The sequence below is a fragment of the Patella vulgata genome, chromosome 5 (assembly GCF_932274485.2).
Source record: "Patella vulgata chromosome 5, xgPatVulg1.2, whole genome shotgun sequence".
NCBI classification, from domain to species: Eukaryota; Metazoa; Mollusca; class Gastropoda; family Patellidae; genus Patella; species Patella vulgata.
The window spans coordinates 21,447,797-21,466,403 of record NC_065883.2 but is presented as its reverse complement, the minus strand read 5'-3'; the positions used below and the strand labels follow the sequence as shown (position 1 = coordinate 21,466,403).

General features: G+C 34.7%; 1 protein-coding gene across 1 annotated transcript; it reads right to left on the bottom strand.

The window, feature by feature from the left end:
- Nucleotides 1-395: 395 nt before the first annotated feature.
- LOC126821494 (mucin-5B) lies at nt 396-7,292 on the bottom strand. Its single transcript, XM_050549936.1, has 11 exons — nt 7,187-7,292; nt 6,196-6,477; nt 5,590-5,874; nt 4,532-4,816; nt 4,051-4,329; nt 3,573-3,860; nt 2,799-3,080; nt 1,992-2,270; nt 1,464-1,745; nt 1,178-1,284; nt 396-941 (listed from the first exon to the last, which is right to left on the bottom strand). The coding sequence occupies exons 1-11, from the start codon at nt 7,251-7,253 to the stop codon at nt 606-608; spliced, it is 2,772 nt and encodes a 923-aa protein (XP_050405893.1). The 5' UTR covers nt 7,254-7,292; the 3' UTR covers nt 396-605.
- Nucleotides 7,293-18,607: the final 11,315 nt, after the last annotated feature.

Sequence of the window (18,607 nt, the reverse complement as noted above, 5' to 3'; positions counted from 1 at the left end):
AATTGTGAAATCCCTTTTTAAAATAAAATTCTGGGTCAAAATAGTGTGCCTAATATTAACTTGTATCATGGGTATAATCAAATTTTGGGACAAATAACGCTTCTGAAACCACTATAAATAGATCCTGTTTCTTGCCTTTATGCTAGCTTTGATCCACGTATCTATCATGAAATCATTTCAAAAACCTTAAAAGGGCCTCTTATCTATATTCACCTTTCTACTTCACTATACATTACTGTTTTCAAGATAAGCATTCAGCATCCCTTATTTCAATGATATCTTAATAATGGAACCCATTCACATTGATGTTAAATCCCGCATTGCCCACCACCCATGAACTTTGGACCAATGAAATTATATGAGCAAGAACAGTGTCTATTGGCATCAACAGGGCGATCAGTAAAAACATTTTATTACTACAATAATTCATATCACAAATAAGTAGAAGTTGCAGGCAACTTAAGTTAATTTAAAATGTTTCTGTTTTAAAATACTTTCTCTGAATGCCTTCAGATGATTATGCAACTTCAATAGAAACAGATTCCTTTCCCTATTACGTCAACGACTATTACTGCAATGCGGCACTGCACACACACAATAATTTCTCACAACAAATGATCTTCTATAATGATTGATGATCTTGAAGCGGATAACTGTTCGGACGGGAGAACATCGTCTTTAATGGTATTGATAGGATCAACGCCTTCAGTGTCAAAGTCTTCAAGGGCTTGATCCTGAATCCCACTATCATCTTCTCCGTCGCAACAAAATCGAACCTTGTAGTCATTGCATGCTTGGTCGGATTGAAGACTTCCAGTACAAACTAAACCAAATATAGGGCCTACAGATAAGGCATCTCCGGCATTTGTGTATGGTACTCCCGCAACTGTCTGGGCATCAAAAGCTGAAGGATTGGAACAAATTTCTCCTGGATATAGTTTCTGAGAAAAAAAAAGATCTTACATAAATATTTTTATCTTCACTCATTAGCTCACTCGTTAGCATTAGACTAGTGGATTATAGGGCTGCGTTTTTAATCTGTCACAGAAAATGCCGTTTAGTGCAACAATGCGCGTTGGGATGCTTCAAAGAAATAGGAATCCAAATCTGCAAAAGACGTTGACTAAATGTTTTGCTATTCAATACTTATTAAAAGTTGAAGAAAAAAAAAACTTACTCTCAGGGCATCAAGTGTTTCTTTGTCTGAAAGACCATTAGATCTAGTAGGAGAATCATTGTCAAACCACGGAGTCCAGTCTTCTTTTCTGCACACAGGTTGGTTATCTGAAATCAAGAATGGTTCAAATCGATAAAGTAATTATATGAAAATAGCCGTGTAGTTGAAAGTGTTAAACAAACAGATACTTAGAGATTCAACACAAGGGTTATGTCATAATTTTCCTCCGTATCAGATAAATAAATGAGATATAGTTATACTTAAAGTGAATGAAATGCATACGAACCTCCAGCACAGCAGAATCTGACTTTATAGTCCTCACATTCTTTATCATCTTGAGCAGCATTTTCACAGATTAGACCACCCTGTGCTGATAAAATCACATTATCTCCTCCATCTGTGTAGGGGGCACCAGTTGTCAACTGGGCATGAACAGCAGAAGGTGAAGAACAAATCTTGCCAGGGTTTTCTTGTTGCAGTACGAACAATGCTTCATAATCGTATTTACCAGATGGATTGTCCCGATCAAACCACTGTGTCCAGGCATTGTTAGGACAGCTTGGTGTCTCTATAAAATCGATAATGTATAATATTAATATTATAAATGGGGTGATCTAGCATAGTTGTCATCGTTATCTATTGTTATTGTTAAATATTGAAATAAGAGGACTGTCTAATCTAATATGTCAGTCTGAAACTAATGTGAACATTGTTGTAATATGAAGAAAATGTTTTAGCAGAAGTAGGAGCTTTGGATTCTTCATTTATAAATGAAATAACTTAAAACGTTGATATAGATCCTAAATACCCATACCTTCAGAGCAGCAGAATCGAACTTTGTAATCATTACAACGTTTGTCATCTTGATCATCATTTTTACAGGTGAGTCCATGAGTAGGTCCGATAACTACATCGTCATTGCCATCAGTATAGGGAGCTCCACTTGTTAATTGGGCGTCCACAGCAGTAGGATTGCTGCAGACTTTGCCAGGATTATCTTGTTGAATTGCTGCTAATCCTTCCCAATCATAGTATCCACCTGGATTATCACGATCAAACCATGGTGTCCAATGTTCTTTAGGACATGTTGATTCTGAAGGGAGTGAAAATAATGAACTAATAATATTATTCATAAGCTAGAATATAATTTGTTATATTATTTCAATAGAGTTTTGTAATAGAACTGGAATGTTCATTTTGTATATTTGTCTCATTACTTGATAAAAACTAGCCTCGTCGAAACATCGCTCAAATTCTGCACTTATCCGATATTAATAAATAAGAATATTTTTGAAATAACGTTACCATAATGAGTAATAAATCTAATGCTGGGCAAATGAAATCTTTACCAACTTCAAATTCTGTACTTATCCGATATTAATAAATACGAATATTTTGGAAATAACGTTACCATGATGGGTGATAAATCTAATGCTGAGACCAATCAAAATGTTTAATTTATATTTACACAATCAGTTTTAGTATTTAACTATTTTACAGTGTATTACTGAGAACTGGATTAGGTGCAGGTTTGAAAAATTTGGTTGTGTTTATATCTGCTTTGTGTTGATTCAACAATAGGGGAGATAACTCTTATAAATTACCAAAGTGTTCAACTCACCACCGAAGCAACAGAATCGCACTTTATAGTCGTTACATTTCTTATCTGGTTGATCCGAATTTTTGCAGATGAGACCAACTGTGGGTGAAATAGTTAGTATATCTCCACCATCTGTGTAGGGGGTACCATTAGTAAGCTGGGCATCGATGGCAGATGGTGAAGGACAAATTTTTCCTGGATTTTCCTTCTGTAGATCAGCCAAAGCTTCGTAGTCATAACCACCAGAAGGATCATCTCTATCAAACCAATCAGTCCATGCATTATCTGGACAAACAGGTTCCTCTGTTGGTGAAAAATAAATATTAAAACCATGTTTATTTCAAATCCATCGGTCAGACTCTTACATATGATATATATATATATATATATATATATATATATATATATATATATATATATATTATTTCATTGTTGTTATGTAATGAAACACATTAGCGAATACAAAAAATACCTTGTAAGGTCATGCAGATGAATTTTTGTTATTTTATTATTTGAGACACATAAAGATGGCGGAGTGAAATCAATAAATAACATTGAGAATTTTAAATGACCGTAACTCTTTTGCGTTTGATAGGGCACACTCTGTGACACTATATTTAACATTTATCCTGACAGTATGGGGTTTAACCGACTTTCGTTCACTGTCTAGCTTTGTGAAATTATCAAACGCATAGCTGAAGTCTTTGAAATAAAAAAAAATTTAATTTCGTTTTTGACAATACCCAACATAAGTTAGTTTTCAATTTGAAAACAAAATATTACGATTATACATACCAGGTTCACAACAAAATCTAACTTTGTAATCGTTGCATTTTCCATCCGGTTGGAGTTTATTAAAACACAACAACCCAATCGTAGCACCAACAGTAACAACATCACCGCCGGAAGTGTGAGGATCTCCATTAAGAAGTTGAGCTTCCACAGCCGATGGAACAGCACAGATCTTCCCTGGGTTCTCAACCTGTAAGTTAGATAGTGCTTCATAATCAGCTTGTCCACTAGGATTATCTCGATCAAACCATTGGGTCCAGTGTTCTTCTTTACATGCCGGAGGTTCTGATACTGAAATTAAGAGCATATTTGATGACTTTACTAAACAGCTTAGTAGCCGGAGGATCTGATACTGACGTAAAGAGGATATTTGAAGAACTTTACTACATAGCTTCAATGCTTCTTTATTAAATCCGTATTGGGCAATGATCTATTTAAACATTCACGAAAGAGTGTGACAAGGCTTAGTAATTAATTTTACCTTTTGAACAGCAGAATCGAACTTTGTAATCATTACAACGTTTGTCCTTTTGATCATCATTTTTACAGGTGAGTCCATGAGTAGGTCCAATAACTACATCGTCGCCTCCATCAGTATAGGGGTTGCCATTTATTAATTGAGCATCAACAGCCGTTGGGTTGCTGCAGACTCTACCAGGATTCTCCTGTTGAATGGATGCTAATCCTTCCCAGTCATAGTATCCACTTGGATTATCACGATCAAACCATGGTGTCCAATCTTCCTTACGGCATGTTGATTCTATGAAAAAAGAGCAATTATGTTATTTTGGCCCTGCCCTATATGTGGGATATTAAAATATAGTTTATAACGGACCTGTAATCGGGTAACCAATAAATATAAGTAAACCAGACTTATTAGTCTCTATTTCAAACATAACAATGTATAAAATTGTCGTCATTGTATTATCAATAGTGACAGAAGGGAAATAACTTAGACTTACCTCCGAAGCAGCAGAATCTCACTTTATAATCATTACATTTCTTATCTGATTGGCCAGAATTTAAACAAACGAGACCATTAGACGGAGAAATACTTAAAACGTCGCCGCCATTTGTGTATGAGTCACCATTTAGAAGTTGGGCATCAATGGCTGAAGGTGAAGGACAGATCTTTCCGGGATTCTCTTGTTGCAGAACAGACAGAACCTCGTGATCACCAGTTCCAGAAGGGTTATCTCTATCAAACCAGGCTGTCCAAGCGTTGTCGGGGCATTGAAATATTGGTTCTGTAAGAAAACGGTTGAATCATGTGTAAGATTGCGTTTATGTCCATAAACAGGTCTTGGCCACTTTTATTTCCAATGTTTCCCTAGATTTTATTTATTTTGGATGGCAACCCACTAAAATACCAGAACATACACGAATTACGAATTACATAGATCGCCAAGAAACCTGCCAGTATCATAACGTTTGACACGGAAACCCGGGTCCTCACGATTATTGATTAACAAATAGAAAAGACAATGATAAAAGTAAGCAATAACAACCACCTGTTCGTTATATAACAGGTGGATACGATATGTTATATGATTGGTTTTCTAATTAAAAAGATATAGTGATGAGAGAGGTTTGAATATTAAATCAGTTTTGTCCAAACAGGATACAAACTGTACAGACATCATCGTCAAGCATGGGCGTGGTGATCACTGCTTTTACATAATGAACAAGACAGAACAATTACATCGCCTATGGGAGCGGGGAAATGTTGGGCTATGTGGAATATGTTCTCAGGGGTTGCTGTAAAATTGACGGACAATGTATATCTATACTCGACAATTTTAGTTACGGGCCTGGTTCGCTTTGTAGCATATTCCATTGGTTCGAATCTATTAGTCGCGAATCTCATCTTTTACTAAAACAATACGTGTTTTGTTAGTATAGAAAATACTAACGAAATTGATGATTAAAAATATTCATTTCCAATTAAGTTCTCGTAGTTTAAGTGTAAATTTAATGTGACATGACAAAGTGTAAAAGAATAACTGAAACTAATGTTTACCTTTTGGGCAGCAGAATCGAACTTTGTAGTCTTCACATTTTTTATCACTTTGATCAGAATTTTTACAGATAAGACCAATAGACGGGCCTACTGATACAACGTCTCCTCCTACTGAATAATGATCACCATTTAAAAGACGAGCGTCAACACCGGTTGGCTTTGCACACACTTTTCCTGGATTTTCTTTCTGGATGTCCGAGAGACTTTCGTAGTCGTAACCACCAGATGGATTGTCTCGGTCGAAAAACGGTGTCCAATAACCATTATTGCATTCTGGTTCAACAACTATAAACAGAAAATGGAAAAAGGTACTTAGATTTTGTAAATGTTAAAACTAAATCTAATCGCTATAAAATTATATAGAAGCTTTAAACATGGGTCAAATCATAATTTTGTTTAAATCATTGTTGGGTTATGATGTTTATCATTTTTATTCAGATTCCTTCTAGCGTGTATTTAGTTTGGAGTAGTAAAATTGTATTGTTGGTTGTCTGATTTACACTTTTAAGCGTATTTGTTAAGTCGATGAATCAAATTTTACGTCCACAACATAATTCATTTTACCTAAATACGAATTTAAATAAGACAAAATAAAGAAATACTTACTTTCTTTTGGACAACAGAATCGAACTTTGTAATCTTCGCATTTCCGGTCTTCCTGGTCCTCATTTTTACATATAAGCCCAAGATTGGGATTAACGGAAACAATCTCCCCAGATGTAGAATAGTGATTCCCGTTCAGCAGACGAGCATCTACACCGATGGGAGAAGCACAAACTTTCCCAGGGTTTTCATTCTGTATGGCTGATAACGCTTCATAATCATAGTCCCCAGATGGATTGTCTCGATCAAAGAAAGGGGTCCAGTAGCCATTGTTGCAGCTCGGTTCTTCAAATAAAAAAAAAATAATACTAATAATCATATTGAGAACTTTATAAATTACGAAACGTATTTTACGACATATTAATGCCGCTGATAGAAATGAAATGTTGTTTAATGGCACGTCAGTTTCAACCGGGTTTTACTGTGCCGAATTAAACAAATTAAACAATTAATTATATTATATACATAGATAAAAACAAATATCACAAACTAGTTAATAAGTAAAAACAAATATCACAGACTAGTTAATAAAGTAATATTAAAAATATCACAGACTAATTAATAAAGTAAAAACAAGTATCACAGACTAGTTAATAAAATAAAAACAAGTATCATATTATATCCTTATGCTTATAAATATTTAAAAAATTTAACACAAAAACAAATACAAAATTGTTATACAAATTTGGATTTTTTAAACAATGCTCAACATACTGCAACTATTACAATAATAGATATAGGTCCTTTAAAACTAGAGAAAATTGTCAAAAAGAATTTAATTGATAATGCGCTGTATTGGTACTGAATTAACTTTGTTAAAACTCAATCAAATAAAAATTATGTCAATGATAAAATGTACAACAATTTATTACTATCTAAAAAAAACAAGAAAAAAAACAATGCTTATAAACAAACATAAGAAAAATATATAAAAATTGTGTCGCTGAAATAATTTTTTTAAAATAAAATAATCTTAATAAATATCATAACATACCCCGAATAGAAGCTGCAGAAGTAAGAGCGATTAGCGACGCTAGAAATGTTATAGTTTTTGCTAACATTTTGAAATGTTACCGAAACTAAACTGATGTCAATGGACAACTTCTTGACTTTTATACCTTATGTTTTGTATTGTGTTTGACCTGATTTTTTTATGAATATCTATTTATATCAACAACAAATACAAGAAAGGATGTTAACCTATATGTTTATTCATTTCGTTCATTGATACAAAACATGGATACGGTTGACAGGTCAACAGCATATCCGGGCAACTGTTAGCCAATCAAACTGGTTTGCTTTGTATATATCAACCAAACGATTACCATATCCTGCAGAATTAATGTGGCCAATCCTTCCCATACCTTTTGGTTTATTTTGTTTTCAATTTTATGTCTTATTTCTTTCACCGTTTAGATAAACTTTCAAAATGGAGGGAGGGGGGCAAGAAGATTGTTTTGAGAAGATCTTAAAAATGATAATATATTATGCAAAAAGCTAAATTCTTTTTATGTTTAATTTTAGAAAACTCCTAAGCAAATATAAGAATATTTTACAAAACAATCGCCGTCATCAAAATTAGGAATCGGCTTTTATACTTTTATACAAGAATTATACTTTTTAATAAGCTGGGGATCACGTGGCTAAGTGGGTAAGGCACTGGCTCGCTAGCCTGGAGGTCGGGTGTTCGATCCCTGCATTGGCCGAGAAAGTTCATCTCGATTTTCCGGCGTGATTTCCCCTTGTCAGTGATGCAGAACGGAGGGCCTGACAAGGACAGCTGCCTAGTCGTTCGGATGGGACGAAAAACCGAGGTCCCGTGTACACATTGGCGTGCACGTAAAAGATCCCTTGGCAGTTGGAATTCGATATAAGAGTAGGCCGTAGCGCCGCTGTCCGGGCAAAATTTCCCTCATAGCACACTGTATGGCGTATGCCCGTCTTCAATTAGCCCAGGTTAGGTGCAGAAGAGTAGGACGTTAAACCACATTTCATTTCATTTTTAATAAGCTAACTGGGCAATGCTACAGGGTCATGCGATTAAAACAAAAACATAAGTTAGATACGATTAGGGCATCGATGTTCGTTGTCGTCAACAACATGAATCACCTTTTCTGAAGATACCTGAGAGAATTATAATGTTTAATTAGCTATATTAAATTCTCGAAAAAATTGTTTTATTTTTATCTTGCAAATATGTTCACGTTAATTAAAACCAATGGCTTTCGTCAGGGCGTTTTTACCCTTAACAATTTTAGAAACAAATTTTAAAGAAACGCAATCAAAAGTGAAATGAAATGGGGTTTTAACGTCTGGCGTTTCTAAACCGACTGGGATACGCCATGAATTGTATTCCGGGGGAAATGTTGCCCGTAAAGCGGTGCTATAGCCTGTCTTAAATAGAATTTCAAATGTCAATGGTTATTTTATGTGTACGCCAACGTGTTCACATGACCTCCGTTCTTCGTCCTATCCGAACGACTATACTCCGTTTCTTTGCCCGGTCGTCCGTCCCGCATCATAGCCATCGGGAAACACGGTTGAAAATCTCGAGGAATTTGCTCAGTCAACATTTGGCGCGAACCCGAGGCTTCCTGTTTAGCGAGTTAGTGTTTTACTCTCTGGGCCACCGTGACTCCCAGATTTTAGAGGAACAACTGTTGTTCAGGCCCCTAACCAAAGGGGGGGGGGCAGGGCAAAAGATTTCGCCCCCTTCCCTCTGTGAAAAAATTGTTGACCATAAAAAAACAATAGATATACATTGTCCGTCAACTTTACAGCCCCCCCCCCCTTTGAACACTTCCCGTCCCCCTCGTTGCTCTGAGCTACTTACGACCCTGGTTGTTCTAAATTGGGTCTATAACTTTTGATACACTTAAAAAAAACCCACATCAGATTTGAAATCGGATTTGATTTAGTTTAAAGGTGTTGTATAGCTATCTTAAATTGATAATGCGACCTGATAAGACGATTAAAACAAACGACGCGGGTTTCATACCATTAGGGCATCGATGTTCGTTGACAGCAAAGAGTTATCATTCTGAAGTCAACAGACAGCTTCACAAAATTTATAGAATGTAATGTCAATGTTATGTGAATGTAATGACCCTCACGTTCATTAATTGTTAGTGAGTTTTATATCGATATACGTTTTGATAAAACAACAATATTGCGTGAAACTCTACCGATAGTTACTGTTATTCTTGAATCGTCATTATGATTTTTATAATGCATCTGTCTTTCGATAAATATTTCTGTACTGGTATTATCTCTTACTTTTATGTTCATCTTGTAAATATAATTATACAATGGTAAAAAAATGACAATAAACTAAATAGGTCAAAAAATATGTGCTCATCCCGCCGATGTACAAAACAGGGCTATATTATTTTGTCAAAAACCACCCCCATGCCAGACAAAACTACACTGATAATATCTATTTCAAATATTTATTTCTTAATAAACGTGATGAATCCGAGTATGCATTACTTTATACAATTTTTGTCAACTTTTATTATAGGCCGAACAGTGCTTGAATAATATTCATGTGTCTTTAACAGTTTGATACAAATATGCCAACATAAAGGTGTATGGCTCTATTCTATAGAAATGAAATGAAATGGGGTTTAACGTCTTACTGGTCTGCCCCGACTGGGCTAATAAAGACCGATCTTAAAATAGACGAAGATGGGTCCGAAAAGCACATTTTAATGTAATATGAATGTATAAAAAGTGTGTAAAATATCCCAACAGTCCATTTGTAGGCCAGATCTAAATGTTAAGGCCATCTGCAGATTTAGTCAAGTTAGCCAGATGTAAATAGAATTAGGGCACGTGATTTTTGACGAGATTGTGGGTTAGGGTTAGGGCTAGGTCTAGGGTTAGGATTCTCGACCTGACCTTAATATTTAGAACTAACCCCATTTGTGCCCAAATACTATTAGAAGATATTTGTCGAAACGTCGTGCTATTAGAAAAAAAGCAGTGATTGATATCCCATTAATATTGTGTACTGTTTAATATCTTCAGGTGTTTAATATGTTTTTATTTATTTATTTATTCATTTGTTATGGTGATCGGGCTAATACCTTTTTGTATAATTTGGCATATACAAATTTTACCGACATAAAGGTCATCAATGACTCGATATGATTGGAGAACGTAGCCTGACGAACTGGCCAATGAATATCAATGGTTATCCTGAACAAAAAAAAACGCCGTAGTATTGATACGCTTGAGATGTTGATAGTATTTGTATCAAAATTATTCTGATATTGATAAGTCAACCGTTAAGAACATAATTTTATATAAGTGGTGGAATATCCGGGTCAAATATAGCCAATCGGACGTTTAGTAAACAAGTGAAAGCATTGTAGCATAAAATCGATTGAACGAATAACACATGAATTAGACTTAAGGAATAAAGGGTTAATGTATTGCCATATTTGAGCCTGTGAAAAACGTCACTCTTGTGAGTAAACACAATATTTCATATAGGTCACAAATACCATCTCTTCAGTGGGCACATCACATACATGTTGGTCCTCCTATTATTATGAAAACTTTACGAAACTGGCGAATACGTCAACGTTGAATGGTACTAAATCCTATTTTCAGTGTTTATATTTTTTTATATTTTTTTTTTGGGGGGGGGGGGGGGGCGGGCAATTATTTTAATATTTGAAGTTCATAGATAACCGTTTGACTAATAAGCGACCGATAAATTTAAATTTAAATTCTTAGTTTACTCCGTACGTCATACAAATTCGAAAGACTGTAATAAAGTATCAACATTCTAACGTATAGAATTACAATTATTTGTTGGCGGTTAGAGGCACTAGTCATACCTCAGTCTACACAGAAACTGCTTTTATTCCACTTTCAGAAAGGAGAAATAGACAAATTAAAATATAAGGTCAATCGCCCGTAATATTAAAACTTTAATTCATCTTTAAACATTAAAGATGGGTTCCCAGAAAAGTATTTATCGGGTGGTTATTTCCAATAAAAGTATAGCAATATTGGTATATATGGAAAGTAGAGTTTCTGAGATAAAAATGACGGAAAAAGACGCGGGTAGTGGATAATCCGAGAATTTAATTAGGATTCGATATTTGTAATAAATAGTAAGCGATTAAAGACAACATCGTCTTATGTATACAATGAATTCTCCTCTGACTCCCAAGACGTGACGTAAACATGACCTGGTTTGATCGAATTTTAATAGCAGGGCATTCCTTCGCAATTAAAATGTTTGAGAAGGATTTGAAGCATAATTATGACAAATTAATTAGTTTGAATATGTTTTTAGTCCATATATACCATTAAATCACCCAGTTTGTACGCGGGAGTTAACCCATCTTTAAGTAGATAAAACATTGTGGTCTGAAACCTTGGGTAATTACTTCCCTTTTCATAAAACTATTGCACCACCCCATATAATGTACTATATTTGTAAGTATAAAACTGTATGTTATCGGGTGAGTCGTAGTTCTGTGGTAATGGCTACAGATATCAAGAGATATTAATTAGCCTTCCTATGAGACTGAAGCATTGGAATTATCTCGTTACTTGTCTCCTGGTTACCCCAGGTTACAGAATTAATTCGATACTCACCTTTTATTATTAATTGGCAATAGATCAATCAACAATTTTCATAAATTTGAAACTGTACAAGTTTAACATCTATAGTATGGTGTCTATTAAGATTTGTCATATACCTGAAACAATATCCTACTTTTTATTATAGGCATGTTGGAAGTAGATATTGCATTCCACAATACTACTTAGAGTGACATATACCTAAAAATATATCATATTCTTTAGTATAGACATATTGGTAGATATGGCATTACCTAATACTACTTAGATTGCAATATGCTTAAACAATTAGTATAGACATGTTGGTATATATGGCATTCCATAATTGGCCTACTGCTTAGATTGCCATATACCTGAAACAAAAGTACACTCTTTGGTATAGACATATTGGAAGATATTGCATTCCATAATACTTCTTTATCATAAGAGATAACTCATCATTTGTAATAAATGTAAACATGTTCCTTAAGAATAAAAGCCTTGTTTCATCCTAAACATCAAGTCGAGCAAGTCGATGTGAAACTTGTGGTCTAATTTTCTCCCTTTATAATAACAGCATTGCACCAACCCCATATAATGGGTGAGATTAGAACAAAAGTTAAGATAAGTGTTAGTGCTAATCTCAACCCATGAATCTGTTGTTCAAGTTAGGCAGTTTCATACACTTTGAAAACATCAATCTGATTAAAACACAGATCCTATTTCGTTTCGTTTTTATAGTTCAAAATTTCGTTTTACTTGTCTTTACTACACTACGATCTGGAAGAGTTGTTATATAATAGGCGTTCTTATTGATGTGAGGAATTAGCCAATGAAACGGTCTGTTATGGAGACTTCTTGAAGTTCTCTGCGCGGAACTGTGTGTAAACCCCAAGAAACGTCAACGCTGATTGATTAATCAATGTCTGACGCCACAGGGTCAATAGCTTCTCGCTTGACCCCTGACGTAAACTCCCACTATAACTTGTCAGATCTTCATGTAGTGTAGGCCATCGAAAGTATAAAACAAACGAAACGAAATATAGATCTGTATTTTAATCAGATTGTGATAACACTTGAGCAAACATTGAATTTTAGAAAATAAAAAAAGACTGTAAATAAATCTTTTGTGAGTGATAATAAATTATCTTTTTTCTGTTATAACATCATATTTCAATGTTTAAAAGCACATTAAACATGTCAAATTATCTGGTCGAATAAACTGTCAGCTAACACAATTTGTTTTGACCTCAATGAAATTTATGCTATTTAGTCAGTTTTCAGTTACACAAACCGGTTACTAGGGGAATGTACATGTATAAGCGCTCGTGTAGCTGACTCAATCTCAGCATTTCGAATTTCAACACTCATATAATGGGACAGTAACATTATCCACTAGAGATTAATAGATTATCGAGGTCAAAAGTAAAAAGGTGTTTAATCTCCACGTGACTATGTTTCAAGCAATTGTTCCTAGAAGAATAAACTTTGAGAGAATCTCTTCTTTCGGTACAGCAGAGCAAGTTGTAAATAAAATAAAACTTAACGAAGCTCAACTTAATGCTCTAACGCAATAGTATCATGCTTGGGGGAGAGGGATGGTTATATGACATCCTTAAAGAGAATGAAAACATTTTTTGTTGTATATGGCAGGAAGTGGTTACCATAGACAAGTGGTTTATTCTCAACGAATTTCTAAGTCTTCAGCTTATTCGACTTCCACAACATGTAAAATTTCATAGACTATCTGGTCAGATCACTGATGAGTATGGACAAAACAAAGGGGTGATTTTATATATTGACGGAGTTACAGCGACCAGATCCCGCTGCATGTGCAGAAGGTGGTTGCCATAGGCAAGTGGCTTATTCTCAAAGAATTTCAAAGTCTTGTGTGCCGAATTTTTTATGACCGTTGCTGCGGAGCATAATTCGACACCCACAACATGTAGAATTTCATAGACTATCTAGTCAGATCATTGATGAGTATAGACAAAACAAAAGGGTGATTCTTTATTCATATTCAGCGACCAGATCACACTGGTGGTCGTCGTGGAGTCCAGGATGAAACGCTTGTCTCTCAATGATATGTGTCTTTTAGAAAACAGGCAAATTACAAACGTATGTTTCCACTTTTTAATATCAAAACATTAATTCATCTTTAAACATTTAGTAGATAATAAACTTGTGGTCTGAATCCTTGTTTAGTTACTTCCCTTGTCATAAAAGTATTGCACCATCCCATATAATGTACTATATTAGTAGGTACAAAACTGTTTGTTATCGGGTGAGCCGTAGTTCTGTGGTAATGGCTACAGATATTAGCCTTCCTATGAGACAGAAGCATTGGAACTATCTCGTTACTTGTCGTCTGGTTACCCTAGGTTACGGGTGGCGGGAAACTACAGAATTAATTCGATACTCACCTTTTATTATTTATTTCATTTTTAACAGATTTATTTATTTTCAAGGCTATAATCTATTTATAACTTACTTGTCATACATTAGCAAACTGCTTTTCAAGATGGGTGGTCAATACGCTAATGTAATAAGTTCTAACACTTTACTTGCCGTATTCCTCATCTAACGTTTTGATTTTGAAGTGGGAAATCCACCAAGCTACATGTGTGAATTATATAAAAAAAAAGGTGGGGGGGGGGGAGATAATACGTAATTGATGTTACCAAATATTTACATGAGTAAAATGGCGATCGCAAAAAATAATGATATTTGACAATCTTCGGTCCTAAACACCCACTCCCCAGCTGGTGAATAACGGTGTTCTTTGATCGCGAGGTTTAACTGGTAGATGGGGTATCAAATTACGATATGCCATATCCTGACCTAACATCATGCTGTTGAGTATACACATTTTGGTATATATGGCATTCCATACAACTAAATAAATTAAAACTAGTTTTTGGAACAGGTATTGCATAGAACTATACCCAGGGAGATCCTATTTGTTCATATTATGTTTCTATTTTATTTTAGTACATGTTTTTGGTGGATGGGATATTTTACACGTGCATTTATATAATTAATTTTACACATGCAGTTATATAATTAATGATTCATATAATCACATGATTAACACCACAACTTGATTGATAGGGCCTTATTGTGGGATGCCTTATCCCGGACGGGCGCCCATAATGACATGATTGGTGGGGCGCCTTATAATGATAATATATGATTGTTGAGCCTCACATAATGGATAATAATGCCGAATTAGTTTGGTTGGGCGCCCACGACGTGATCAATTGGACGCCCAAAACGGCGTGATTGGTGGGGTGACTCATCCCGGAGGGGCGCCTATAATGCCGAGATTGGTGGGACGCCCACGACGAGATCATGGGCGCCCATAATATAATTGGCGGGCACCCATAATGCCAAGTGAGATTCCTTCCTTCAAATATTTAGGATGTTCATATCAAAATATCATAATACGCCAATATCGCGAAATTTTCCGTCATTTTCATAGGTGCAAAGCCTATTTTTCAAAATTTTCTGGGGGAGAACACCCTAGACCCTTCGCCGTTCGCAGTGGATTGTCAAGTGTAGATACATCGGCAGCTCAGAAGCCCTTGCCCCCCCCCCCCCCCACACACACACACACACACACACCCCAACATTTTTGGGCTAGCTACGGACCTGAGAAAGATGAATGTATTCCTTTGGAGTGCAAGAAAGTGGAGGTCTTGCAAAAAAGGAAGATTTACTTAAAAACGATTCTCGACTCTCGAATCCAGATGCGACTTAAGAAAAAACTCAAATTGAATAGTTGTGTGCTTAATTGAAATCGGTCCATCGCCATTTCCATTTTTTTTCATAAGCAATATCTGAACTTTAAACAGTGAATATAATAATGTTTACGTAACAAATTCAAACATGTCCATTAAGGATAAAAACTTTGTTTCATCTTAAAGATGGATTACCACAAAAGTATTAAAATTTATAGGATATTTATTTCCAATAAAATCATGGTATATTTGTTTTATATTGAAAATAGGGATATTTAATCTTACTAGAAAATACTAGATCCCCTGAAAAACACCCATGTTTTGAGATGGATTTGAAGCAAACTTTTGATAGACAGATTAGTTTGAATGTGTTTAGGGTCTAAATATATTAATATCATCAAATCGCGCAGTTTGCATGTAATACACTTGTGGTCTGAAACCTTGTGTAATTACTTCCCTTGTCATAAAACTATTGCACCATCCCATACAATGTAATATATTTGTAAGTATAAAACTGTATGTTATGGGGTGAGCCGTAGTTCTGTGGTAATAGCTACAGATATCAAGAGATATCTGCCTTCCTATGAGACTGAAGCATTGGAAATATCTCGTTACTTGTCGCCTGGTTACCCCAGGTTACAGGTGTCGGGAAACTGCATAATTAATTTGATACTCACCTTTTATTATTTATTGCCAATAGATTAATTAACAATTTTCATCAATTTGAACATGTACAACATTTAATAACTATAGTATGGCGTCTAAATTATTATCAATTATTAAGATTTTTCATATACCTCACATTAATTCATCTTTAAACATTTAACATACATTATGCAAGAGCTAAATCTGATTATTGCAAGTCTTTATTTAGGCTTCAGGTGTCATAGAAATTATAAATTAGATCTTTATTTACACAACAAGCATAAAATCAACTCTGTTGACCCACGGATGGCTTGGATTCAGCTTGGGTTTAAACGGGATTTCGTTGACTGATTTAATTTTAAATGGCGTCGTGAGCGGAGATTAACCGTTACGTTGACGTCATACTCCCGGATCGAGGCTAAATGATAGAGTGTACGAAGCGAGGCCTTAACAAATGACATCTAAATTATTTAAAGTGCATTAAACTAAACACAGATAATGACAAACTATACAATTCCTGGAGATCGTGTGATGACTAATACAGACGGACAGGTCTTCTGTCTTAATAATATCAATAAAAATATTTTTATTTCCCCAATAGGCACGACGCCACTGGTGTATACCTATAGATTTATCATAATATTCTGTCCTATATTCAATTGATTTAATGCATACCCCAAATACAAGTAAGAATGAAAATTTACCCTCTCACTCATTTTGTCCAATTGTTATAAAAATCCAAAAAGGTAAAACACAAATTCGGATATGATGACAGCAGACAAAAGACAGCAGAGATTATGTAGGTGGAGTTAACGCCTGTCAATCAAACAATCGGCCATACTAAGAATCGGTGAAGATGGAATTCAATCCCATTTCTAGTCAAAAATTACACTGGTGATAACTATGTTCAGAATAAAGTAATTTGACTGAAATTTTCAATATATTCCTCTTTCATCATCTATTTTTGAACTTATAAAAATCGCCCATAATGTATCTTTAGTAGATAATAAACCTGTGGTCTGAATCCTTGCGTAATTGCTTCCCTTGTCATAAAAATATTGCACCATCCCATATAACGTACTATATTTGTAAGTATAAAACTGTATGTAATCGGGTGAGCCGTAGTTCTGTGGTAATGGCGACAGATATCATGAGATATTAATTAGCCTTCCTGTGAGACTGAAGCATTGGAATTATCTCGTTACTTGTCTCCTGGTTACCCCAGGTTACGGGTGGCGGGAAACTACAGAATTAATTCGATACTCACCTTTTATTCTTTATTGTTGACAGTTTATTTATTTATTTTCATAGCTTTAATTTGATCTTGAACAAGGTTTTTAAAATAACTAGAGTATGGTGTCTAAATTTGATAAAGTATACTATATTTAAAATCAATTGTCTTGTATTTACAAACTGCTTTTCATATTAGTTCTATATTAGTAAACTGATTTTAAAGATGGCGTCCACCAGTATTACATAATTGTCAGAACTGGTTGAACACATTCAAAATATAATTTTGACACAAAGATCTTTTTTTACGTTTGATCCCTAGCAAAGATTTTTTTAAAAATCGGAAATGAAGCCATTTGAAGGATGTAGTTATCGTTACTGGCTGAAATAGAGAGCCATAACAGACAGACGATATTCAGCTTCCTGTGAACATGGTGGGTTCTTATTTGAGATTATAAAAGATATCAGTTCGCAACCAAACTATTCTTCAAACGAAAAATATATAGACAATGTCCGTGCATTAGCTAGTTTTCATTAATTTCCTACTTGGATTTTATGCGATAAAGAGTATCGCTCGTTTCCATTTTGTTGTAAGTAATATCTCATCACTAAACAGTGAATATATTATTATGTTTGTAACTAATGTAAATATGTTCGTAAAATAGGAGCTTGTTTCATCTTAAACATTAAAGCGATAATTTCATATTTTCTAAGAAAGTCAAAACATTATACGATTATAGGTATTATTCTCCCTCTTAAAAATCCTTTGACCCCTGAAATAATAACACAATTACCTCCCTTGTTGTTCTACAAGTGGAATATCTATCTTCAAACTTTTGAATTTAAAGTTGAAAATGATATTTTTGCCAATTTCTCAACTGGCAATAGTGAATTATAGGATTAATAGGATTATTCTTTAACAAGGTAGGACTGTTTATAGATACCGTCTATTTTAAGGCTTTATTTTAATAAATTTTAAAAATATAACCTAAAAATATGAAATTGCAGCTTTAAGTCGATAAGAAATTTATGGTCTAATTGTCTCCCTTTTTAAAAGTATTGCACCATCCCATATAATGTACTATATTAGTAGGTATAAAACAGTATGTTATCGGGTGAGCCGTAGTTCTGTGGTAATGGCTACAGATATTAGCCTTCCTGTGAGACTGAAGCATTGGAACTATCTCGTTACTTGTCACCTGGTTACCCCAGGTTACGGG